The following is a 26,228-nucleotide window of genomic DNA, read 5'->3' as shown; positions in this document are numbered from 1 at the left end:
AGGTCGCAACATAAACGCACACTTAGAAATCCATACTCCTGAACACTGTAAGATGTGCCAACCTAAACATGAAACAACAAGAGAGGAAGAAAAATCTGGAAAAAAAATTTGGGAAGCACTTTCTTAATACCGACTCATGCAGTTTGGTATGGTTTTAGTCAAGGGAGACCAAGAGATGAAGACACTAAACAGATCCAGAGGGATGTAGGTTGCAGTAGGTACAGGGAGATGAAGAAGCTTGCACAGGATAGAGTAGCACGGAGAGCTGCATCAAACCAGTCTCTGGACTGAAGACCACAACAACAATATAGGTCAATATACTACAAGGTATCACAGTCTTTTTTTAAATCAAAGAAGATATTGTGGAGTATAGACAACAGGTAGAAGCCATCCTTATAACAGACCCTATGCAGTTCAATCCTCAATTGTGGGTTGGCTCTACCAAAATCCACAGTAGAGATCAACAAAAGACTCCCCATCTCAACAGAGAAACACAACTGCCAGTTAACCATTCATAAAAGCAACTTACAAACATTTGTGATATAGATGGGTCTTAGCTGCCCATGAGTTTTGCTGAAACAATCACACTTAACCTCTATCCAGTTGGGAGCTTGCTTTTACACCAGATACAATTAAGACTGCAAGAATGTGATTCTTCCTCCCCATCAAACTGTCGACATTACTATAGTGGAATGGTATGTGTGCCTAATCTATGGTGACATCCATACCATAAGTGCAACCGCATCTTAGTAGTATATATGAAGAGTTCCCTGAAGAAAGATGGGCAAGCAGCCTATTCAGTAGTTGCAGGGGCAACAGCCTGAATGACTGACTGATCTAGCCTTGTAACATGTTATATTTTTACTGTAAATGCTGAAAGCAAGGAGAAATTAGTAATTTTATTTCCTGAGGACACACAGCCTACTGTATTGTGGAAAGCTACATCAAACCAGTATTCAGACTAAAGACTTAACAAGTTCACAAAGGTGGTGTCATAAATATACACCCAGAAATTATAGCATTTGGTTGCATACTCTGTAGGGTCCGAGTGGTGTGTTGTAGCCAAGGCCCAGAGCACTGTGAAGTTACCAATCACTGATAGGTGTGTTATATGGTTTCAGACCTCAAGTAGTGTAAGACAGGTAGATTTCCTCACCCACTTTTTCTGTGGACTGTCCATACAGTTGTCGGATGCAAACATTCGAGCAAAATGTGTGGCAAAGAGTTCTGCAATAACAGTAGATTCAGTATGCACATCAACATCTACACATTACAGAGAGTAAAATCCACAGCTGTATATACGTGAACAGTCAAACCTATAATGCTGTATTGTGTGGTGCTTACTAAAAATGTCTGCAAGTATGAATGTACAGACACCAACTGAAGCTCTTTCAAGGGAAAACTATTTTTAAAATTACCAAAGCTGTTACATAGGGTAAAGATAAGCTTCAGGTAATCAAATTTCCAGAAGGGCAATACTTATTGCTGGATAATATGATAGCTGTCCAAGTTCTAGTACGTGGTAAAGATAAAGTACGTGGTAAAAATAACCATTACAGTTCCACTGGGTGACAATTGTAAATGCACCCAGGGGTGGTGGGAAGGAGGCAAAAAGATAGCTCCTGTTTTGGCCTCCGCTTGTACTTGTTGAGTAGTAACAATGTCTACATGTAGAATTTCAACACCTGTCACATCAAGAATGGGGGGAGGGGGTGACAATGCTTACGTACAACTGCACAGTGGGTGGAATACGTGTTACTTCCCCACAGCATATTACTGTAAAATTTTGAAATAATGGAGTACAAACTCCAAAATGGGAACAGGACACAACTGATCCACAATGAATGAGGGAAAAGAAAGTCTGGAGAAAGTAAAGTGAATAACTGTAATTAGTGTTCTAGGGATGGTAAAGCACCTAGTCATTAAATATCACTAGAGTGAAATAACTGGTACTGCTTTAAGACCATTATCTATAAATAACAAAGCATTTTCTAAGCCAGTTAAAGAAAACATACACAAATACAACATTATAAGTATACTAAGGTGGGATACATTAACAACATTAAGAAGTGAAGCAGTAAGTAATACTCACCATGTATGTAGCTGGTTTACTGCACTGATTCCGCCAAGGAGGCCAAATGCACAATCCCAACAAGTAAAGTGTGAACATCGATGTCTTCACATAGGTGCTGAAGAATGGCTTCTCAAACTCTGCATTATGGTAAATGTACTGCAAACACAGATGAAAATATTCCATCAACTGCAGTCATAATATTTCCAGGATACATAATTATAGTCTATTGTGCAGTCAAACACACACAATAAAATGCATCCAACATACATATTTCACCATACTACTAACTTGGGACTTTTTAAAATATGTGGTACTTTACTTCCTCTGTTCTACAATGCTTCGAGTTCACTAAAAAGTGGTGGTGGTTAGACAGGTGTGGGAGACAGTCACGGTTGGATGGAATTCTTGTAATCGAACTGGTCAGTGGCTCATTTTAGCTATGTATTGTACTTCTCAATACAATCAGATAAATGGATTACTCCATATATGCGCATTCTTTAGAAATCATAAAAAAAGATTTTGGTTTCTTTAATTACAATTAACTAAATTGTAGAGAGACGTCTCATTTATGTAAAAAATAAAAAAGGAATGCATAATGAGGAATTATTTCAAAAAAGTTGTGATCAACAGATTTGTCATATGCGGTATAGAGCAAAGCATGTCACTGTTTATCTGCTGACGAACTTCATGCATTTGATTTTAATAATTAGCAAAACGAACAGAAGACGTCGGAACCTCCATCCATCTGTGACTCTTACACAGCCCCAACACTGGCTATCTGCCAAGATCCCTTACTTCCAACCTTGTCTCATCTTCCTAAGTCCATTTTCAATAACACTAGCCTCCCAACAGAGAAAAGAACGCTCGTGTGCAGCCTCAAAACAGACCCTAACTTCTTCATCTTCCACGCAGATCGAGGTTCCATTACCGCCAGAATAAACTGTAGTAACTACCTAACAGAAGGTATTCACCAACCGTCTAACTCTTCCATCCACAAGCACTGCCCAAGTGATCCTGTCTCAGAACAGTAGCATGACCCAGTCCCTACTCGAATTCCTAGCCCCACTCCAGAGAACATCTATCCTGAATCAACCTTCTTCCTACCCTTCCCTCTTTCCAAAAAAGGAATGCACGCACACCCACCTTCTATATGCTCCTCAAAATACATAAAACAAACCGTCTGGGCTGTTCCACTGCAGTTGGCTCCCCATAAAGAATCTTTACCTTAGGTGACCTACAGCACCAACTCGCAGCCACAGCCTTATGCCCTACTGCAAGTACAACACCACCACCTTCCATCACCTGTCTATCCTCCCTGTTCCATTATCACCCAGCTCTCTCTTTGTCACTTTCAATGTCACTTCCCCATACACTAACATCTTCGAAGTCAACAGCCTTGCCATTACAGAACAGAACCTCTCTTAACACCCTACTACCTCATTTCTTAGATAGATGATCAACTATATCATTATATGCAACCTTTTCTCCTTCAAGAAGAAGATATACAAATAAACCTATGGTATGTCCACCTGCAAAGGCCTAGTTGGCCAAAAGCTCACTTTCTGACAGTCTTTTTCTTGTGCCTATCTGCGACTGAGCATCTTCACTATACGGTGAGTAGCAACTATCCTTATCATAATACTGTAAGGCATCCTTGTATGCTAACCTGTTTAAATGGACAACTAGAAGACCCTTCAAGCCATCCAAGATATTACACCCCTTGTCTGGCTGAGATTCCTTAACAAAATCTTCAAGATCTGGAATCAGGACCAAGGCACTGTTCTCATTCTTCAAAAGCCATGAAACCTTTTCTCCTATGCATTTCTCTTAGTCATCTTAAACTTAGCTTATCACCTTTCTGGACACAGACCACCACTCTCAAACATGTCCATAAAAACCTATGTACACACAAATCCAACCAACCGTCAACAGAATCTCCACCTATACAGCTCCCACCCCTCCACAGTAAAAAGATCTCTCCTTGTCATATTAAATCTCCCCCAATTACGACATTATGCAATTCATTTAGTTTGATGGTTTAAAGTAGCATTATACATTTTTTTTCACATTTTCTGTCATCAGTTAGGTGTTCATTCGAGCAAAATTATTGCCAAATCACTTTCGCTTGTCACACAAGACACACGGAATAAATGAGAGCAGAACAATCACATTTTGAAACTTTGACAGTCTTGTTAAACAGATACAAGTCAAAAAGTGTGCTCTTCTTTGTAAAAGAGTGGCAAATACAACGTAAGTTGTCAAAGTATTTGCGCTGCCTACATCGCAGTGAATGCAATGATTAGAGCACATACTTATTTAAAGCATAGCAGGAGTAAGCAGCTAAGAGGCTAGTTCAACCTGGAGGATGACGATTCGTATATCTAGCAACATTTAACAGGAATTCACAGCACTGCAACTATAATCACTGTAAATTTATACAAAACACAGGCTTTAAAATTTTTAGTTCAAGAAGCTACCCAGCAATAATATCTAAAAATAAACAGACCGAGAAAAAAGGACAGAAGTAACGATCAACAACACAGAACCAACCATCGCGGGAATAAAAATACACAACTTGCACCTTTCAGTTTAGAGTAGAAACAAGTTAATAGTAACCATAACTGTGGTATTGCACTTATTGTTAAAAATTTCAGTCCTTGGTGACTGAAAAGGTGTAGTTAATGATGTACATCAGGTAATGGTGAAAGCCGAACTGAAGACTACATTGTAGTGAGCAAGTGCACTATAGCATAGTAGACATTTTGAGTTACAGCTACAGTAATATTAATAGCTAACAATATGGAAAACTAGCTTGTGTGGTTGTAATAATATAGCAAACAGCATTGACATTTATTTCTTGTGTGATAAGTAGAGAAGTTTTGGGAAACATGGATTTGGCACAACAAATCAATAACCTGACAAAATCATCTTGGGATTCCATCTAGGTGGCTGCGTTAAAATTCCACAATGTTTCAAGGAGTTTCACTATCATCTTCTGCTGAAGTTTTGAATTTATAAAGTTTTGAGATTATGTGAAAATCCCATATGCAGGGTCTCTCTCATAAGAGTCATGAGATGCAATTTCTCTAGTCTTTCAAAAGATATTTGCAGGGACAGTAAAACAGAAAGCATAACCAGTACTCTAGCCACAACTGAAAAACAGAAAGCATAACCAGTACTCTGGCCACAAATGATTAGCACCACATGGTTACATGCTAGAAGCAAAAAGTGCAGGCATAGCAACACATGAGTAGCCTTCAGAGTAACCTCTCTTAGATACAATACACTTCTTCCAGAACTTTTTCCTATCTTAGAAGCCACAAACAAGCATTGAGGTGTCAGCAGGAACACTATCATGATGCTATTTCCACAAGTGGTTTTGTCACAGTTCTGATTGTTTCCTTCAGACTGCTTCACACAAACAGTGCATAACTTCTGGGTAGTATTTAGTCCTTATTGATTATGCAACCATAAGGCAGGAACTCATGATCCACTGTCTCGTCGTAATCAAAGAAAACAGTGAGAATTTGTTAAATTTTTTCCGGTCTTGGCTCTTCAGGCAGTTTCCACTGGGACGATTGGGCCTTGGTTTCGGCATCATACCCTGTGTACCCACGTTTTGTCAGCTGTTATAACCTTCTCTAGAAGTTCTGAATTATTGTCGACTTCATTCAAAATCATGGAGCAATGTCTATGCAACATCGTTTTTGGTCGAAATTCAGTAACAGCAGAACAAACTTCTGCTACATGTCTTGTGCCCAAAACATTAAATAAATAAATAAATAAAATAAACCGGCATGAGCTAAAGCATATGTCAACATCATCAGCAACCTCTCTGATGGTGATTCGACAATTTTACAGAATCGTTTTCTTTACTTCTTCCACACTGTCGTCAGTAGTTGATCCAGGGTGGTCATCATCTTCAGCATCTTCTTGACCCTCTTTAGAATGTTTATACCGCTCATAAGCTCTTGTCTTACTCAAAGAAGATTTGCCCGAAGCCACAGTGAACATTCTGAATGTGGTGCTACACTTTATTCCATTTTTCAACTAAAATCTAATGCAAATTCTATGATTCATCTTTTCTGAAAGTATAAATTCACCAAGCACTCAAAAACACACATCATCTTTTCGACTGTCTACAATAAGCTGAATAGTCAAAACAGCTGAAATTCAAAAATACATCAGGAACATACCAACAAGATAAAAAAATTGAAAATCTGATGTATAAGGCCTGTGAAATTAAAAAATTCCCGTTAATTTTCGATCACACCTCACATAAGCAGACTAAAGCGACAAATGAAAATTTATACCAAGGCTGGGATTCAAACACAGATTGCCTGTTCACTGGGCAGATGCACTAATCACTATGCCACCCTGACACGGTGGCTTTGCACAACTGAACAGGCTATCTTAGCACACTTCCCACCTCAATCCACATTCCCATTCAAGCTTCAGCCCGCTTGGGGCTGAGGGTGGAGGTGTGCTACGGTATTCTGTGCAGTTGTATAAAGCTACAGTGTCAGTGTGGCACAGTGGTTAGCTCACCTGCCTAGTGAGCAGGACACATGGGTTCAAATGCCAGCATTGGCACAAATTTTCTTTTGTCGCTTCAGTCTGCATGTATACATCGTAGATGCCTGAGACTTAAAAAGGTTTCTAGAATCATACGGTTTCATTTGCATTCAGTCTTGCCAAGACTCATGAAGCATTAACTGCTGGATGCAGTCTTGGCATGTAGCTGCCAGTGTAGGGTTCCACACCACACTTAGCTGGTAACCCTCATCCCTTTTGACGAGACTGTCATGGAGCCTTATCTCAGTTTATTCTTTAATAACATCTTTAAGCCTCAGGAGTATGCATCTAATGTGTTCCGTGGAGTGTTGTGAGATGCAGTGCTGTGTTTGCTTGATGTACTCGAGGCGACACACGCAAGGGATACTATATATATACACCACATATTTGCAGCGCAGTTTGTCCTTTACTGATCAAGCATATCTTTAGACGCACTTGTCCGGGGCATTAAGTTAAAGTCAGCAGTAGCAGAACACAGCCTAAACAAAGGACATATGTTCGAATTTGGGAAAATAATAATATTGTGCCACACTAGTGGCTTTAGGGTGAGCATTATTAAGGAACCAACTGAGATAAGGTTCCATGACAATCTCTTCTATAGGGATGAGGGCTACCAGTTAAGTCTGGCATCGAATCTTGCACTAGCAGTTATATAGCTATATGCCCTGACCATGCCCAGCAGTTGACGCTTCATGAATCTGTAGAAGACCAAATGCATTGAGAGTTGCACGGCAGGGATGCCGACCACTGCATCAGGGGGGAGAGTTGGGGAGATGTTGCCGCCACTTAGGTATACATATGGGATGTCCGAGTAATCTCAACAGTTCATCAGAAGATGAAGAGTGTGGCAGTCATTGAAATGTCTCAAAATTTCAATGCAGCTGCCTGCAAGGAAGCCCACTAATATTTTGTCAGTAGTATATGCCAGGAAAGTCTAAATTCACATATAAATGACTACTCTGATGGAAAAATTAAATAATTTGACTGTGACACTGATGATGGTTTGTTTTGCTTTAGGGTGTGAAAACAACTCGGGCCATAAGTGCCTATATCAGAACCTTACAACACTAAGACGAAAAAGGAGTTAAAAGTGACTACACGTTAATCCCAATCAATGGAAGAAAAAGAGCAAAGAACAGGGACTTCCTCATGGAGAAAGATTCACACAATACGCTGTAGACAAAACAGAGGTCCAGAACTAAAGATTAAATTTCCTTCACCATATTGCTACAATGGATAAAAGGTAGAACGCGGTCAACAGCCCATATGTCGTTCACTAAAATGGCGAACAACTCAGATGGCAAACATACACTAGAACATAAGTGATTAAAAAAGGGCCACTTTGACAGGAAATGGCAAACCGCCAAGGCTGATGACAACAAGCACACAGTGGGTGGGGGATCACCAATTAACAAATGGCAACAGCTAAAATGACAGTGTCCAATACGCAAAGTAGCTAAAATGATCTCAAGGTATGAATTAAAAAATGCCTTCAGTCACAATTTTTCATGTTTTATCCCGTGCATGATGCATTTCGGACCCTGTGGGTCCATCTTCAGGATCCGAAATGCATCGTGTACTGCATAAAACACAAAAAGTTGTGACTGAAGGCGTTTTTTAATTCATACCTTGAGTGTATTGAGTACAGTCACGTTTGAAGCTGCAAAATATTGATAAAATTTTTAAAAAATAAATAAATAAAGTGATCTACTTGTAGTGAGATGGCCAAAAGGTGGTCAGCCAAGTTACTGAGAGAGGTTTAATTTCCCGGAGCTTGTTCCCATGAAGGAAAGACCAATGCTGATGCCAAAGTGACACCACCTGCTGACAGATGGCAACATGGAGACCATAGGAAAGAGTGGAAGAACTAGTGGGCCAAGGTATAATGATTGCACCTTTGACAGCAGCATCAGCAACCTAATTTCCCATCAGACCAATGAGACCAGGGACCCACATAAACATCAAAGTGGCTCCCTCAAAGGTGAGCAAGTGAAAGCTTTCTTGGACCCATTGGACTAAGGTATGGATTGTGTACAGCACACAGAGGCTCTGAATCGGTGCAGATGACACAAATGAAAAGACTGTGTCACTGGATGTACTGCGTGGCCTGATACAGAGCTCTGGAATTCCATAGCTCCAAAAGCTGATACCAAAAATTGTCAGCGCCAATGACAAAGGCACACCCAACATCACACTCATTTTGAGAGTCATCAGGATACACAAAGGTACTACCGCTAAGTTCTGTGCGAAGGTCGAGAAACTTACAGCAACAGATCAAATCTGGAGTAGTTTCCTTAGAAAGCAAATGAAGTCCAAGATGAACAAGAGCCGCTGCACAAATTCAAGGTGGTGAAGGGCTCACACCCACTGGGAAAGTGGCAGGCAGCCGGAGCGATACCCGAAAGGGAACTCCAGGAGGTAACAGAGAAGAGGGAAGTGCACTGCATTCGTAGTCAAAGGAGTCATTGAAGAAGCCACAGTTTTGGTGGCTGGGCATGGCAGACAAATGACATGCACATCTGCGAGGAGAACATCACTTCAGTAAGATAGCTGAAGTTCGGCAGCTTCTGCATATAGACTCTCAACCCGGCTAGTGTAAAAAGCACCAGTGGCCAAACAGATTCCACAACAGTGGATTGAATTTGGATGGTATAAGATGAACAAACATGCAAATGAATAAACGAAACACCCATAGTCTAGTTTTGAATGGACAAGAGACTGGTACAAATGGAAGATGGTGGTCTGATCCACTCCACAGGAAGTACCGCTTAGGACACACAGGACACTGATAGACCGAGTACAACAGGCTGCCACATAAGACATGTGAGAGCTACAAGAAAGTTTCCTATCAAGCATGAGCCACAGGAATTCCATAGTTTCAGCGAACAGAATATCAATAGGCCCAAGATGTAAAGAGGGTGGAAGAAATCCATTTCGCCACCAGAAATTCATACAAACGGTTTTGTCAGTGGAAAAGTGAAAGCCCTTGTCGATGTTCCACTAGTAAAGATGATCGAGACATTGTTGAGACGCAGCTCAAGAAGACAAGTCCTTGGAGCACTGCAATAGATTGCAAAATCATCAATGAAAAGGCAGCCAGAGATGCCTGGTGGGAGACAGGCCATGATAGCATTAATGGCTATAGCAAAGAGGATGATGCTCAGGTTGGAGCCCTGGGGCACCATGTTTCCTGTTTAAAGATGCCCGACAAGGCAGAACCCACACGCACCTTGAAAACTCTGCCTTTTACAATTTCCTGAAGAAAATGAGGGAGATGTCCTTGGAAGCCCCATGTGTAGAGAGTACAGAGCATACCAGTCCTCCAGCAGGTGTCTTAGGCCTTCTCCAAATCAGAAAACGTGGCCATAGTCTGGTATTTCTGCACAAAGCCATTCATGACATGGATTGACAAAGTGACAAAATGATTAACTGCAGAATGGCGTGGTTGAAATCCCCATTATGCACTGGTTAGTAAACAGCGAGACTCAAGCCACCACACCAGCTGGGCACGAATCATCTGTTCCATCACTTTGCAAACACAGCTAGTGGGAGAAACAGGGCAATAACTGGAAGGAAGGTGTTTGTCTTTTTGGGGCTTGGATATGGATATGACAGTGGCTTCATGCCAGTGTCTGGGAAACATGCCACCTGCCCAGATGCAATTGTACGTATGAAGGAAAAAGTGCTTGCCCACAAGAGAAAGCTGCTGCAACATCTGAATGTGAACTTTGGTCGGCCCTGGAGCAGAAGATTGAGATGAGGTGAGAGCATGATCTAGCTCCCCCATAGTAAAGGTGGCATTGTAGCATTCGTGATTCTGAGAGAAGATAGTTATCACCTGACCCTCCACCACTCTTGTCCAATTTAGGAGGGCAGGGTGATAGGGAGTGGAGCTCAAAATCTCCACAAAATAGTGGCCAAACGTGTTGGAGATGGCAATGGGATCCACAATAGCATCATCTGCTATGGTCAGGCCAAAAATTGGAGAATAGACCTTGGTCCCAGAGAGCCGTCAGAGGTTGGCCCACATGACAGAAGAGGGAATGGAACTGTTAAAACAACTACTACATGAAATCCAGCTATACTTTTTGCTATCCCGACAACACTGTGCATGCAACTGTTTGTAACAAATGTAGCTCGCCATCATATGGTAACTGTGGCACACTGCAATCCAGCGAGAGATCGGGATACAGTGCAGTACAGGTGAAGTGCGGCGAATGGAATGTTCTGTGGTGGTAAGGATAACTTTTGTACGATATTCTACCTGGTCATTACAACTGGGGAAGTGTTGTTCGCTGAAGGTCACCAGAGAGGAGTAAGGCCTCCAGTCAGTCTTAGAACGCTGCCAACAGGGTTTATACATATGCGGGGTAGTAGTTAGCAAATGGATAGCACATGGGAGATGGTCGCTCAAGTATGTGTCAGAGATAATGGATCACACAAGATGAGAGGCAAACAGAATGTGAAAAACAGGAGCAAATATTAATACTGTGACAAGTAAAACAATAAACTGGTAGCCAAGATAGCAGGAATTCTTTTTATTCCATGATTACCGGTTTCGGCAAAACTAAAGCTGCCATCATCTGATCTTCCTAGATCCGATGATGGCGGCTTTAGTTTCGCTGAAACCGGTAATCATGGAATAAAAAGAATTCCTGCGGCCTTGGCTACCAGTTTATTGTTTTACAAGCATCTAGATTGCTCCCACAAAATGATGATAAGTGGTGTAAAATTAATCTAAGCCATTGGACAAAGGATGAAGCTAGTTAAGTTGCAAGTCCAGATACATTTCTTCTTGGTTGTTGGAGATCTGTTACTTGACTACATTCTGGAGATTGATTTTTGAATGACAGTAATGCATATATTTACTTCTCAGGCAGAAAATTTTGAATGTATGTTGAGGAAGGTGTAACTAATCTGAATTTATTACAATCCAATGCCACACATGGAAGGTTCTGCGATCAAGAAAAAACGCAAGTAATAGATATAAAAAGTATGCCTTTAAAAGATGAATATAAAATGGAATGAACAGAACTAAAAGTATTGGAATAAACTGCAGATAAAGCAAACATAAAAGATTATTTCAAAGTCATGCACAAACAAGAACTGAAAGATGCTCTGCGTGACTATTCACATGTTTTCGGGGACCAATAAGATATTATTAAAGAATCAAAGCTCAACAAATCTTTTTAACTTACCACTTATCCAACATGCAAAAAAAGGTCAGAAGCAAACAAAGAAATCAGACAGATGCCAGACTGGCATATAATAGAAAATTCAGAGGCCATATTGTACTCTTCCTGTAGTTGTATCAAAACCAGGAGGAAAAGTTACTCTAGTTTTTGCATGCAGGAGCCAGTAATGAAGTTTTAGTAGTAAGTCACAAGATGTCTGGAAAATTTGGAAGAATATCTACACTGAGCAGCATTATCTGTCAAGTTTGGCTGATGTTTGCACAGTGAGAAATTCCCTTGACATAATCACCACAAAGATATACCACATTTACAATCGCTGGAAGACACTATCAACTTAGAGTCCTGCCATTTGGGTCGAATTTAAGTGCAAGTGTGTTTACTGCAGCCCTGGACCTCTATTGGAATCGTAATTTTTTGATTGCATGCATGTTTCTATGGATGACTGGGAAGGAGGGGCTGTGGGGCTAGAAAAACAGTAAACATCAAAAATCAAAATCTGGTACAAAGGGTAATTAAATTTCTTGGTCACATCATTTCATTAGAACTAATAGTACCAGGACAAAACAAGAAAGCTGCAGTAAGAAATTTTCCTACACCGAGTAATAAAAAACAGTTGAGACCATTCATGGGCTTGCATAGGTTTCATTGAAAGTTTTTTTCCAAAACAATCCCTGAATAGTGTTAGGGTATGATACAATTTTGTAATGGATGAGCAGATAGCCAATCAGCCTTCAATGCAATTAAGTAAGAACAACTAAGGACAAGATGTTTATCACCAGGATTTAAGTCTTTATTTTGGTCTGGTGACAGATGCATCTTACATCCATTTGGGAGTTTATTTGTTTCAAATACAAATTATTAACAGAGAACTGAAATTTTGTACCACAGGTTTCGCGAGCAAAGCTGTAATAGCTTGTAAGAAGCAATAATCCACCAACAAACTTAAAGCTTTGGCCACAGTTTGCGCATTCAAGCGATTTCATTTTTATTTAGCAGGTAACCTTACAAAAATATACAGTAATCACAAGGCATTCAGTCTTTACTTACAATTAGTTGTAAAGTATTGCATGCACATTCAGCATGATGGTCACTATATCTTATGAGTAGAGTTTAGAGACAGTTTACATCAAATGAGAGTTGAATATAGTTGTGGATGCACTATCACAATTAGCAGAAGAATTAGAAGAATCATCTCCACATAATGGAGTGAATACAAACTTATAAGCTTTGTTGATGAATGACAGAACATACTGTAATTATTTTACTTTCTGGATAGATCTAAAAACTTGAGTCAGATGAAAGAGGAATATCCTGCTTTTGCTAAATAAAAGAATAACTGAAAAATGAGCCACACGATAAGCTTTCACAGAGACTTGTTATTTCACAGAAGGCTGCCTGACACAGAGATTTTGGTGTCATTAAGTGCACTAAAAACATAAGTAAATAGAGCTACTTCCACAACATAAGGCAGGAAGTAGAAAATGATTTGAAATCTTGTTTGTGTCATAAGATAAAAGGCCAGTAATAAATGCAGGAAAAGGAAAGCTACCTCAAATTATTCCCACTAAAACACTTGAAGTAGTTGCTTTAGATATCTGTGGTACCTAGTTTACAGCACGAGAAGGACTTAAATATGTTTCTGCTTTATATGATGTGTTCCTTAAGAATTTGAAATTATATGTTGTAAAGAATGCCACCATCACTGAGATAACTAAAAGATTTTATGATGTTTACTGTCTGGTATCCCGGACTGGTAAGTTTGAAAGCCCGCTGAATGGCACAGACCTCAATGGTGGCTGCAACTGTACATGGCACTACTTTGATCTGCAAGCACTGCTGCCAATGCTGTAGTGCTGGTACACAGACATGCCCATCCTGCCGACCTATCAACAATCACAACTAACCTTTAAAGTCAGCAGCACCACTCGGTCAGTCAATCTTGACCCCTGTGCCTCTGTACTGGTCTCACTACACACCGTTGTTTGGTTCTGGATCTGTTACGTCTTAGGCTTTTGATCTTGATTTAATTGTTGGACTTGTTATACCGCCATGCCATCTCTGTTGACTGTCTTTTTCTTGTTGTTGTCATCTACCTGTTTATTTACTCTCTGGCGGCTTGCCGTTGATGCCCTCCGCAAGTCTCGCAGGTTCTTGACTCGTTCCCGGTCTTGTGTGATTTCGGTCACAATAATTGGCGATGAGGTAAAATGTTAGCAGTGTCCCATGAACGCAAACAGTAACTGCAACAGCTGCTCTTGCTGCAACAATTGCAACAGCAGTTCCAACAGCAGTTTCAATAAGAGACTGAACTGCTCAGTCAGGAAAACCATCTTATGTCGGATTCCTTGTAGGTTCAGCGTTCTCAACCCATCCAGGAAGTGGTCACTTTCCAGGTGGAGAGCCCACCCCCTGCGTTTCCACCATTTTAACGATGCCAAGGAGGACTGGGACATGTATTTGCAGCAGCTGAAATGACACTTCACTGCTTTTTAGGTTTCAGATGACACTTTCCAACGGTTGCTCTTCTTTTCTTGGGCTTCCCTGGAAACGTTTTTCTTACTAAAGAGGTTGGCTCTACTCTCAAATCTGGTTGCACTCACATTCAAGGAGATGTGTTTGTTGCTGTCAGATTATTACTTGCAATGGTTTCATGGGGTCACATTGCACCTCTAGTTCCATCAGTACCACAAGCAATCTGTGGCACAACCCAGGCCAAGTTTGAGTAGAGGCACAAAGAAGGCACAGATACTGTCAAGCTCCTGGTAGGGAAATGTGTCCAAGATAACCTGAACTTCAACAGTGACCGAGAATCCAAACGGCGAGAGGACGCCCAGACTGAAACTATTGGCAGCCGAGTGACTATTGGCAGCCGAGTGACTACTGGCAACAGAGTGATCAGCCCTACAACCTTTAGATATGTAGATGGTTGTTTGGGGAAGGAGACCAGACAGCGTGGTCATTGGTCTCATCGGATTAGGGAAGGAAGTCGGCCGTGCCCTTTCAGAGGAACCATCCCGGCATTTGCCTGGAATGATTTAGGGAAATCACGGAAAACCTAAATCAGGATGGCCGGACGCGGGATTGAACCGTCGTCCTCCCGAATGCGAGTCCAGCGTCTAACCACTGTGCCACCTTGCTCGGTAGATATGTAGATTTTGCTTCTGCAGGGATTCACAGTACCTAATTGTTTGATAAAAGAATACATTTTAAGTATGTAGCATTGACTGTGAATTGATCCCAGAGAAGAATCACTGTCGCCATATGCGACCTATGTACGGGAGAACAGGGCCAAGTCAAGGGAACCAAGACAAGCATATGTTTGGAGGTTACTCAAGGAAACTGTATCCCCTGTGTCCACCTCGAATAGAACATCCTGATTAGCTCACTGTTTGTGAGTGATGTTTTTGTAGGGATTGATTCACTGTTTCAATTTCACTCGTACAAACCAAGCTTGCACAACTTCCCATGGACATTCTTTAATCTCAGGTGTAATGGTCCAATTGGCTCCATATCCGGAGGAACACACTGCAGTCCTCAAACTAGACAATCCTTACCAGTTGGATAGTGTTTTGAAAATTGTTTTCTTTCGAGGTCATGTAGGCAGCAAATGAATGCCTCACAACTCAACCTCAAACAGCGGCTGTCCAGCTGCTGCCTTGGTGCTGGAATTCTTATAAGATTTTTTTTCCTGAGTGTCGTCATGAACTGTCAATTTCAGATGTGTCAATGACATTTGAACAGCCTGTCATGTCCCATCGGCGTATGCATCAGGGTCTCCCATCATGCCCTGACTGCTTCACAGAGCACCCATGTGTGGAATGTCAGACTGCTGGATGCACTGCCCCTGCTGTGGGAAATATGGGCATCACCAGACTGTCTGTTGCCAACTGCCACGACAGTCAGATGCCAATTCCTCCAGCATCACCAGAAGGTGCATCATCTTCAGGCAGTTGTTTCTCAGGGCAATCCGTCCACCACTAAGTTGTTTATCAGCCTAATGATTGCTAGCCAGGATATCCATTTTCAGGAGCTATCATTTCCTTGATTAATCTCCAAACGTAAGCTTATCTTGGTTCCCCTGACTTGGCCTTGGTCTTTGATACAATGATCGCATATGGTGACAGTTCAGTTCCTATTTGCAGTCAATTCACAATCAATATTACTTACCTAAATGTTGTAAAGCTGACCACACTCTGTTTGTTTTTGATAGTCACCTAGTTGGCAATATTTTCAATCTGAATGTCTTCTCACTGTTTGGATTCTCCATCACTGATGAGTTTCAAGTCATCTCGGACACAGTTCCCTTTCAGGAGCTTGACAACATCTGTGCTGCTGTCCTGACTATTCAAACCTGGCCTGAGGTGTGCCACAGATTTTGGTGCTCATATCTCCTTGCATCCAGATGCAGTGCACCGTTTCTGCTGAATGCACCCTATTCCTGTCTCCTTATGCTTGCCTGTTAAGCAATAACTCCTCCTACTCCTGAAGCTGGGCTAATTGAACCTGTTAAAACCAGTGCTTGGCCCACACCCCTGGTGGTGGTCAAGAAACCCAATGACTCCTTCCTACTCTGTGGATATTTTAAATCGACAATCAATGCCCAGGTGCAAGTGAAAACTCACTTCATATCATGTACAGAGAACTTCCTCATGAAGCTTGTCTGAAGTAAATATTTTTCTAAGATAGACCTTACCAACACATATTTGCAGATCCCAGTGGACAAGGAATCTTAACGCTTTATGGTCATTAACACTGCCTTTGGCTTATACAAACACAAGTGCTTGCCTTTTGGAATCTCTTCCACTCTGGTGATCTTCCAGAGGTACATGGAACAGTTAAACATGTCCATCCCTGCTTGTGCTAATTATCTCGATGACGTAATTGTCATGGACAGTACGCGGCAGGTCCACCTGCGGAGCCTCTGTATGCTCTTTACTGCATTGCATGATGCAAGGCTCAAGTGTCATTTACACGAAGACCATTTTTTTCAGGAGCAAGAGGAATACCCTGGACACTTGCTCAACAAAGGTGGGATGCAGCTCACTGACCACAACATTCCCATTATTGACTTTACCTCATCCACAAAACTTACAAGAGCTACAGATTTTTTTTTTTTTTTGGGGTGGGGGGTGGGGGGGGGGGAAGGAACATGAATTATTATTCTAATTTTCCTCCACAAATGTTATGCATTTGCTCAACCAGTTGTGAAGGAAGGGCATTTGGTTCAGGTGGGCAAATGACTGAGCATGCTTTCACATAGCTGAAGTGTCTGCTGCACTCGGGGCCTGTCTTATGCTCTTTCCTCTGTCATGTACACTGATTTTTTGCTGAAGATGCTTCTCCCTATTGCACTGGTGCACTGTTGATGCACAGGAATGATGATGGTACTGAGCAGCCGACTGACTGTGCATCAAAGATGCTGACACACATGCAAAAGAACTACTCTAAAATCAAAAGAGAAGCTTTAGTGGTCATCTTCAGCAGTAAGAAGCTCATGTTTACCTGTTCAGGTCCAAGTTTACCCTCCATACAGACCACAAAACATTGCTAGCACTCTTTGGGTCCAAGTCTTGGCTCCAATAATGGAAGGCACAATGGCTCCAAATTCTAACATCTGGTACCATGCTAATAACCCTCTGCCATGCACCTCAGAGTGGTTCACAGAGTATGTATGTCAATATACAGGGTGTCTCTCCTAAGAATCATCAGTTACATTTTCTCTGGTGGTTCAGAAGATATCTGCAATTTAGTGTTTGCAATGTGTCAGGCAAGACAAACATCACTTATCATGTCTTTCAAGCAACTCTCAGTTTCGAAAGAAAGTGTCGGTCTGTTTCCCATTACAAACAGAATGATTTTTAAAGTGGGATTTCACATGCCTACTTGATAGAGCAATCGTAATTTAGTCTAGAGGGATATTTGTTTTACCAATATGTATTAACAGGGACAATAAAATACGAAGAGTAACAGTACTTCAGCAACAACTGCACTGTCCTGGGTTGCACTGACTGCTACCGCCAAGCAAGCAAGGCTAATGAGTTGCTGCTGGACTGTTGTTTACTCTTCTTGTTTTACTGTCCCTGGTAATACACACTAATAAAACAAATATTTGACTAGACTGATTTTGGACTGGTGCCTCAATACATGTCTGCTGACAAATTCATTTGAGCTATGAGATCTTTGAGATTATCTGGAGGCCTCTGCTTCTTGGCTTTAGATATCTGGCTTGAAGTGACTGTTCTTTAACACCACCTAGGACATGAGAGATTTGAGGAATGTCACGGACAAAAACATTTGAAATTACTGCTGCTTTTGATGGCTAGTGTATTTCTTCTCTAACATTATTATACCAGGCTCAATCCCACAAAAAATGATGCAGTCAAAACTCATAGCAATGCTCAAGGCCAACAAGGCATGAGACCATCCACAGAGCTATTGCCAAAACCCGTTACTGAGCACCATTTATACGTTCCTTGAAAGAATTTTATACAATCAGATTAGTCTACTGATCTTTCAGAACCTTCTTATTGAGCAAGTTGGATTCTGTCCAGGACAGACCTGTGCCGATCAAGTCTTATCTTTAACAACATTTATTGAAGCAAGATACCAAATGAAAGACAAAAAACATCAGTTGCTTTCGAATATCTTGGTGCAGCATATGACAAGGTTTGGAGGCATGGACTGCTTTATAAAGTATTACAACTTGTCCCAAGCAGACAGATAACATAACAAACAAAATACAGGCCACAAAGTTTGTCTATTCGGACAACTAGGCAATAGCTAACCCACACATAACCTTTGAAATAACCAAATAAATCCTAACTCTTGATCTAGACGTCCTAAGCCAATATTTCCATAAATGGTTACAAACAAACACAAAAAAATAAGTTGCATGTTTTCATCTGTCCAATAGATTGGCACACTGAGTCCCTGATGTCTGTTTTGAGGGAGACAAACTTCTTCATAAAATGCTTCTAAAATGCCTTGGGATTGCATTAAATAGGACACTTTTCTTTAAGGAGCACTCGACACAAATATCCAATAAGCAGAAACAACATTCTCCCTAAAAGCTGTGGCACTAGTTTGGGATTGTCGGCAGACACTCTTCGAGTATCAGCACTTGAATTGGTATACTCAATAGCAGAGTACTGTGCGTCTGTCTGGTTTACAGTTCATACGTAAAAAAAACAGATGTACAACTTAACGAAGCCATGTGCATTGTTAGTGTTTCAATATTATCTCATCCCACATACTAGTTACCTATCTCGAGCCATATTCAAACCACCTGATATCAAATGGAAGAGCATATTACTATGTGAATACCAGAAGACTGCTGATAACTCTGACCTTCCAATATTGAACAATGTATTCCCTGTGGAGTGAAAAAGACTAATACTTACACTTTCCACTCTTACCACAACCACAACCCTCACAGAAATTGAATTCATTGCCATTGGTGAATGGAAACACCACTGGCAACAAAATTGTCATCTGCGATGCCTGAAACTGCCCTGTGTCCAGAAGTAACCTGTGGCTTTGACTAGCCTTGGACAATATGGACTCATCTCAATGGGCCATAGGAGATGTGCAGACACACTACACATGTGTGGTAAATTTTCATCACCATTTTGTAACTGTGGTGAGGAATGACAGTTGCTCCATCGTATCAACATGTACCACTCGTGCCTACAAGGGTCCTTTCGGAGATTTCCTGACAGTAACAACTACTGTGATAAAATACATAAACCAACCCCCAAAGAGCTGTTGTTATTTATGTTGTTTTATGCTTGACAAATATCAAGAGCTCAGACGGAAACCCAGTTCTAAGCAAAGAAGGGAAAGCAGAAAGGTGGAAGGAGTATATAGAGGGTCTATACAAGGGCGATGTACTTGAGGGCAATATTATGGAAATGGAAGAGGCTGTAGATGAAGATGAAATGGGAGATATGATACTGTGTGAAGAGCTTGACAGCACTGAAAGACCTTAGTTGAAACAAGGCCTCAGGAGTAGACAACATTCCATTAGAACTACTGACAATCTTGGGGGAGCCAGTCCTGACAAAACTCTACCATCTGGTGAGCAAAATGTATGAGACAGGCGAAATACCCTCAGACTTCAAGAAGAATATAATAATTCCAGTCCCAAAGGAAGCAGGTGTTGACAAACTACTTAGAGTAGTAAAGGAGTTTTCCTATTTGGGGAGCAAAATAACTAATGATGGTCGAAGTAGAGAGGATATAAAATGTAGACTGGCAATGGCAAGGAAAACGTTTCTGAAGAAAAGAAACTTGTTAACATCGAGTATAGATTTAAGTGTCAGGAAGTCGTTTCTGAAAGTATTTGTATGGAGTGTAGCCATGTATGGAAGTGAAACATGGATGATAAATAGTTTGGACAAGAAGAGAATAGAAGCTTTTGAAATGTGGTGCTACAGAAGAATGTTGAATATTAGATGGGTAGATCATGCAACTAATGAGGTGGTACTGAACAGAATTGTGGAGAAGAGGAGTTTGTGGCACAACTTGACTAAAAGAAGGGATCGGTTGGTAGGACATGTTCTGAGGCATCAAGGGATCACCAATTTAGTATTGGAGGGCAGCGTGGAGGGTAAAAATCATAGAGGGATACCAAGAGATGAATACACTAAGCAAATTCAAGAGAATGTAGGCTGCAGTACATTCTGGGAGATGAAGGAGCTTGCACAGAATAGAGTAGCATGGAGAGCTGCATCAAACCAGTCTCAGGACTGAAGACCACCACCACCACCACCACCACCACCACCACCACAACAACAACAACAACAACAACATGCTTGACAGCTATGTTTAAATGTTGATATATATAGTAGTTTTGTAATCTTTGTGTATGTATTGTCATATGATAGTTAAATAAATAAATAAATAATCCTCTAGGCGGCTCAGAAACATGTTAGCAGACAACATGACAACATGGTAACCCAAGTACCCATGATAGTACCATGGATTTGTTCGTAGATTTGGTCTTTGGAGGAGAAATAACCATTGATCACTATGTGGTGGTTGTTTTGAGGTAGGAGGACTCTGGGAAATGTAGTGTTCATGACAGCAAGGCTGTGGTCATGGGAGATGTCAGTGTACCAGTGATATTGGTAAACAGTGGGGTAAGTGAGATGTCTGATTCGTAAGCATTTTGTAGACCATACAACATGATTGGTACAGCAGTTGTCCAAGTCATGTCATGGTACATGAGAGGAGCTTTCAGTCAATGGTGCCATCACTCTGTCAAGTTGCAAGCTTGGCAAATAACTCTGACTCAGATAGCTTCATATGTTCTGTTGTTGCACAAATGAGCAACCGAATCTTGATAACCATGTGGAAACAAAGACAGATGCTAATGTTTACAAGGAGATGATGTCCAATGGTACTGCCTCCAGCCATCGAGTGAAATGATCTATGATAGTCAGCACATATCAATGAGCATTTGATGGAGGTAATGGACCCACAATATCAAGATGTACACGCACAAAATGTGAGGTGATGTTGGGGAATTTGATTGATTGATTGATTGATTGATTGATTGATTAAGTATGGGACCAAATGGCAAGGTCATCAGCCCTGTAATTCCAAAGTGGGTTACATAAGAGGGTCTGCTAAAAGTGGACAGAGTCAGACAGAAGAGTCAAATTATAAAAGAATGAACATTAAACACACAGAGTGAAAGCATAAAAGGTGAGACCAAATCTAAAAATTGGAACAATGGGAGGCGGTCATGGGGTCACAGACCAGAAGACTGCAAAAGGAGTACCAATCACAACCAACCAGCCCCTGTTCCAAGACTAAAGGAGAACTTTATATCTGAAAATAAAAACCACTTTCACAGAGGAAACCGAGGACCAGGTCAACCATTCGTGGATCGTCTGCTAATATTAAATGTAAGGAAGGCTATACTTAGTACGAAGGGTCAAAAGAAGGGGACATGCCATCAATATATGAGATATCGTCAGTCTGGTGCCACAACCACGTTGTGGGGGTGGGTCGTTATGTAGGAGGAAAAAATGGGTGAGCTGGGTATGGCCAATGCGTATACAGCATAAAACAGTGGACTACTACTGAGAGGGGCAGAAAGAAGTGCCCCAAACTGCAGTAGACTCCGGAGTTTATTACTACGAGGAGTAGTGCTCCAGATGGCATTCCACTGTTGGGCAAAGAGAGATTTGATGTAGATCTGCATATCCACAGCTGGAATGGTGAAAGGAAATGGGGGTAAATATCTGCTTCTCTAGCCAAACGGTCAGCCAATTCATTCCCTGGGATTCCCACACGACTTGGGACTCAGAGAAAGACGTCTGAACAGGCGGCATGCTCAAGGGCAGAGAGACGGTCATGGATGGCAGAGACCAAGGGGTGACAAGAGTAACATCAATCGATATCCTGCAGGCTGCTCATGGAGTCGGAACAAATTAAAACACTATGGAGGGAGGCCTGAGAAACAAAAAGGAGGGCCCTGTTAATGGCTAGAAGCTCTGCTGTAAATACACTACATGATCCTGGCAACAAATGGTGCTTGAAGACGTTAGGAGACGTGAAAGCGTATCCCACCCTATCAGTAGTCTTAGAACCACCAGTGTAAAAGATGGTGGCACCCTGGGACTCTGCAAGGCTGGCATACACAAGATGCTGGTAGTAAACCACTGGAGCAACAGAGACCTTAGGGCTCTGGAAGAGATCGGTCCTAATCCGTGGTCTAGACACCATCCAGGAGGGGGGGGGCGGGGGGGGGGGGGGTGTATGGGAGGAAAGACACAGGGTGCAGTTCAGTGAGTGCAGATGGAGATCCCACTAGAGGGTAGTGAGACGCATGCCAGCTGGCAATCCCACCCTTGGGTGGGTGTTAGGAGGGAGACATCCCTCATTGGTGAAGAGCACAGGGTACACAGGATGGTCAGGGACTTGGCGAATGGTGACTGCGTAAGAAACAAGGAGTTGGCTCCGTTGGATGTGTGGAGGAGGAATCCCTGCTTCTGTGAGGAGACTATTAACAGGATTAATGCGAAAGGCACCAATAGCCAAACGCACCCCACACTGATGGACAGGGTCAATGAGTTTCACAGTGGAAGGAGCTGCTGAACCATAAACCTGACTACCATAAACGAGTCGGGGCAAGACCAGAACACAGTAAAGATGGAGAACAGTGGAACGGTCTGCACCCCAAAATGTGTGGGCCAGGAGGCAAAGAGCATTAACCTTCTGCATGCATCTAGCCCTTCAGTGGCGTATGTGGGGCAGCGACGTCAGCTTGTTATCAAAAATAAGGCCCAAGAAACAAGACTGTGCTACATCATTTGAGGAGCTGGATGCCTAAATAAAGTTCTAGATCAGGGTATACTGTGGGTCGACGACAAAAAAGCATAACCCGCGTTTTGGAGGGGGAAAACTGGAAGCCCTGAGCTGTGGCACATGCAAAGGCCCATCGGATGGCGCCTTGGAGCTGGCGCTCAGCAGAATGGGAATGAGGAAGAGTGTAACACTTAACACAGATCCCTGTAGGATACCAGTCTCCTGAATCTGAGAAGTGCTGAGTGAAATGCCAACTCAAACCCAGAAGAGTCGGTAAGATAGAAACTTGCGGATAAAAATGGGAAGGGGACCACGGAAGCCTCAGTCATAGAGGGAAACTAAAATGTAATGGCACCAAGCCATGTCATACGCCTTATGTAGGTCAAAGACAGTTGCCACAAGGTGTTGGCGGTGAGTAAAAGCCTGTAGGATGGCGGATTCCAATCAGAGTAAATGGTCAGTTGGAGATTGCCCTGCCCGGAAGCCACACTGATATGGTGACAAAAGACCATCTGAAGTTGACCATCCTTTCGAGCAGTTTACAAAGCACATTCATAAGGCTAATGGGGCGGTGGCTGTCGAGAGACGTTGGGTTTTTCCCAGGCTTAAAGACGGGGGTAACTATACTGTTTCCCCACTGTGGCGGTAAAGCACCCTTGAGCCAGATGTATTGAAGGCCCTGAAGAGCTGTTGCCTCTGGGGAAAGTCCAAGGGTTGAATCATCTGATTAGATATGGAATCTGTCCCTGTGGTTGTGTATCGTGAAGAGCTAAGAGCCTGCACCAATTCCCATTTAGTGAAAGGTGCGTTATAGTGGACTCAACTTGTTGAGGGATGAAATGAAGGGAGGGGCTCTGTTTAGATGTTCTGCAAGGACCAATGGATCAGTGCACAGAGCTCCTTGGAGGTTCAGACCCTCGACAGTTGACTGTTGTTGGCGGCCCAGAATGCTACGGAGATTTGACCAAAGCTGCAATAAAGAGGCATACATCCCCACGGAGGAAACATAGTGCCCCCAGCATTCCTTTTTACTCCGCTTAATAAGGTAACGAGCCATAGCTCAGAGATGCTTAAAAGGGAGGGGGTTGGTCTGGAAGGGGTGTCACTTAAATGGCTGCAGCACCTGTCGGCAGTCCTGGACAGTGAATGCGATGTCCTTGGTCTACCACGGTACCAGCCAATGATGAGGGGGCCCTGTGGATAGGGGGACAGCAGCACCAGCAGCATGAAGAAGAGCAGCAGAGATGCCTTGCATGACTACATCAATGGAATTCGAGAGGGAGGTGTCAAAGCAGACAGTGGACATGTATAAAGGCCAATTGGCCCTGTGGAATGCCCAATGTGGGGGGCCTGACTGCCTGGCAGCAGTAGGGGAACGACAGTGTCGCTGGAAAGTGGCCAATATCACAAAGGTCATCATGAGATGACCAATGTAGGGAAGCCACAAGGGCAAGGGAGGAGATCGTGACATTGAGAGCAGAGAAGGTGCCATGAGTGGCACTGAAGTGGGTAGGGGAACCATCACTGAGGAGACACAAATCAAAGTCCGTGAGAAGTTGGTTGATTAGGATACCCCGACCCATTGGAGTGACACTCCCCCACAATGGATGGTGGGCACTGAAATCCCCAAGGAGGAGAAATGGGGGCAGGAGTTGCTGGATTAAGGTAGATAGTGCAACATAAGTAAGTAGCCAACCTGGAGGGATTAGACCCTGTGAAGGGTGAGTGCTGGAGTCATTTGCACCCTAACTGCTATCACTTCCAATGTGGTATGTAGGGGGCCAGTCACTATGGACATCGGAGCAAACCAGAGTTCAGACCCCACCAGATGCTATCCCAGGGCCAGCATGGTTCCGACAGAACGCCCGATAACCACGGAAAGTTGGAGAGTGGTCATCACGGAAAATCGTTTCTTGGAGAACAAGACAGAATGCAGAATAAGAGGAGACAAGATGTTGCATTTCTGGTAGGTGACAATAGTATCCGTTGCAGTTCCACTGGATGATCGTGTGGTGTAAGTCCAAGGTAGGCATGAAGGAGCTGAGGAGGAGGTCAGGTCACTTTGTCAGTAGTTGTCACGAACATGGATGGGGTGACATCCATAAATAAAATGTCAGACTCAGGTTGCACGAGAGGAGTTGGCACCTATGTGGCCACTGGGGGTGCCTTGTCGTGGGATGTATGTTTCTTCTTCTTCTCTTTCTGAGGTGGTGGAGGGCAGGTCACGGAGGGAGTACAGGTGTCTGCAAGATCAGGGATCGAAAGAGAGCGCGCGACTTTGGGGCGCAAAGATGGTGCGCCTCGTGGCCGAGTGGTGGTGAGAGACACTGGGGAGAGGGGTCCTGGGAGTTTTTTTTTTTTTTTTTTTTTTTTTGGTAGGGTTTAAGGGCGCTCAACTGCTGAGGTCATTAGCGCCCAGTCACTGGTGTTAGAGCACAAGGAACCTGCTAAAACTCAAGGGGATGGGGGGACATCAAAAGGACCTGACAAAGATGCAGATGAAATAAGTAAAAAGGTTAAATGTCTTTGGTCAAGCCAGTTAAAGTTATAAAACGCAGAAGACGAGCAGCTGCTCGAGCGTCATCAGCTAAAACATCCGGTAAGGTAGATGGCAGGGACAGGACAACACGAAATTGACTAAAACGGGGACACGACAATAAAACATGGCGCACCGTTAATGCCTGACCACAAGGGCACTGCGGGGCTGGGTCACCAGAGAGCAGGTAGCGGTGGCTAAACCGGCAATGCCCAATCCGCAACCTGGTCAGAAGGACCTCCTCGCGCCGAGATGGTCGGGAGGAAGTTGTCCAAGCAGTTGGGAGCGGTTTTACTGCCTGGAGCTTGTTTCCTTGGAGGGATGACCAAGCATCCCACCACAAGGACACAAGCCTCTTACATACATCCCCACAAACGTCAGATGACGGGACACAATGGGAGGCTGGCCGAGGCTGGAGGACTGCAGCCTTGGCTGCAGCATCCGCAGCCTCATTCCCAGGCACTCCTACATGTCCGGGGACCCACAGAAAGCTGACAGAACCGCCATTGTCAGCGAAAGAATGGAGGGACTG

At 42.8% G+C, this 26,228-nt stretch overlaps 1 protein-coding gene across 1 annotated transcript in view; it reads right to left on the bottom strand.

Moving 5' to 3' along the window:
• LOC124615821 (solute carrier family 35 member F5) overlaps positions 1–26,228 on the bottom strand; it is a 171,321-nt gene that overhangs the window by 115,736 nt on the left and 29,357 nt on the right. The window contains exon 2 of the mRNA XM_047143961.1: positions 2,093–2,230. Within this exon, the coding sequence (XP_046999917.1) occupies positions 2,093–2,230 (138 nt within the window). The remainder of the gene's footprint in view (positions 1–2,092; positions 2,231–26,228) is intronic.

This window comes from Schistocerca americana, chromosome 5 (assembly GCF_021461395.2).
Source record: "Schistocerca americana isolate TAMUIC-IGC-003095 chromosome 5, iqSchAmer2.1, whole genome shotgun sequence".
Classification (NCBI taxonomy): domain Eukaryota; kingdom Metazoa; phylum Arthropoda; class Insecta; order Orthoptera; family Acrididae; genus Schistocerca; species Schistocerca americana.
Note: the sequence above shows the minus strand (reverse complement) of the source record. Positions and strands in the feature narration are given on the sequence as shown.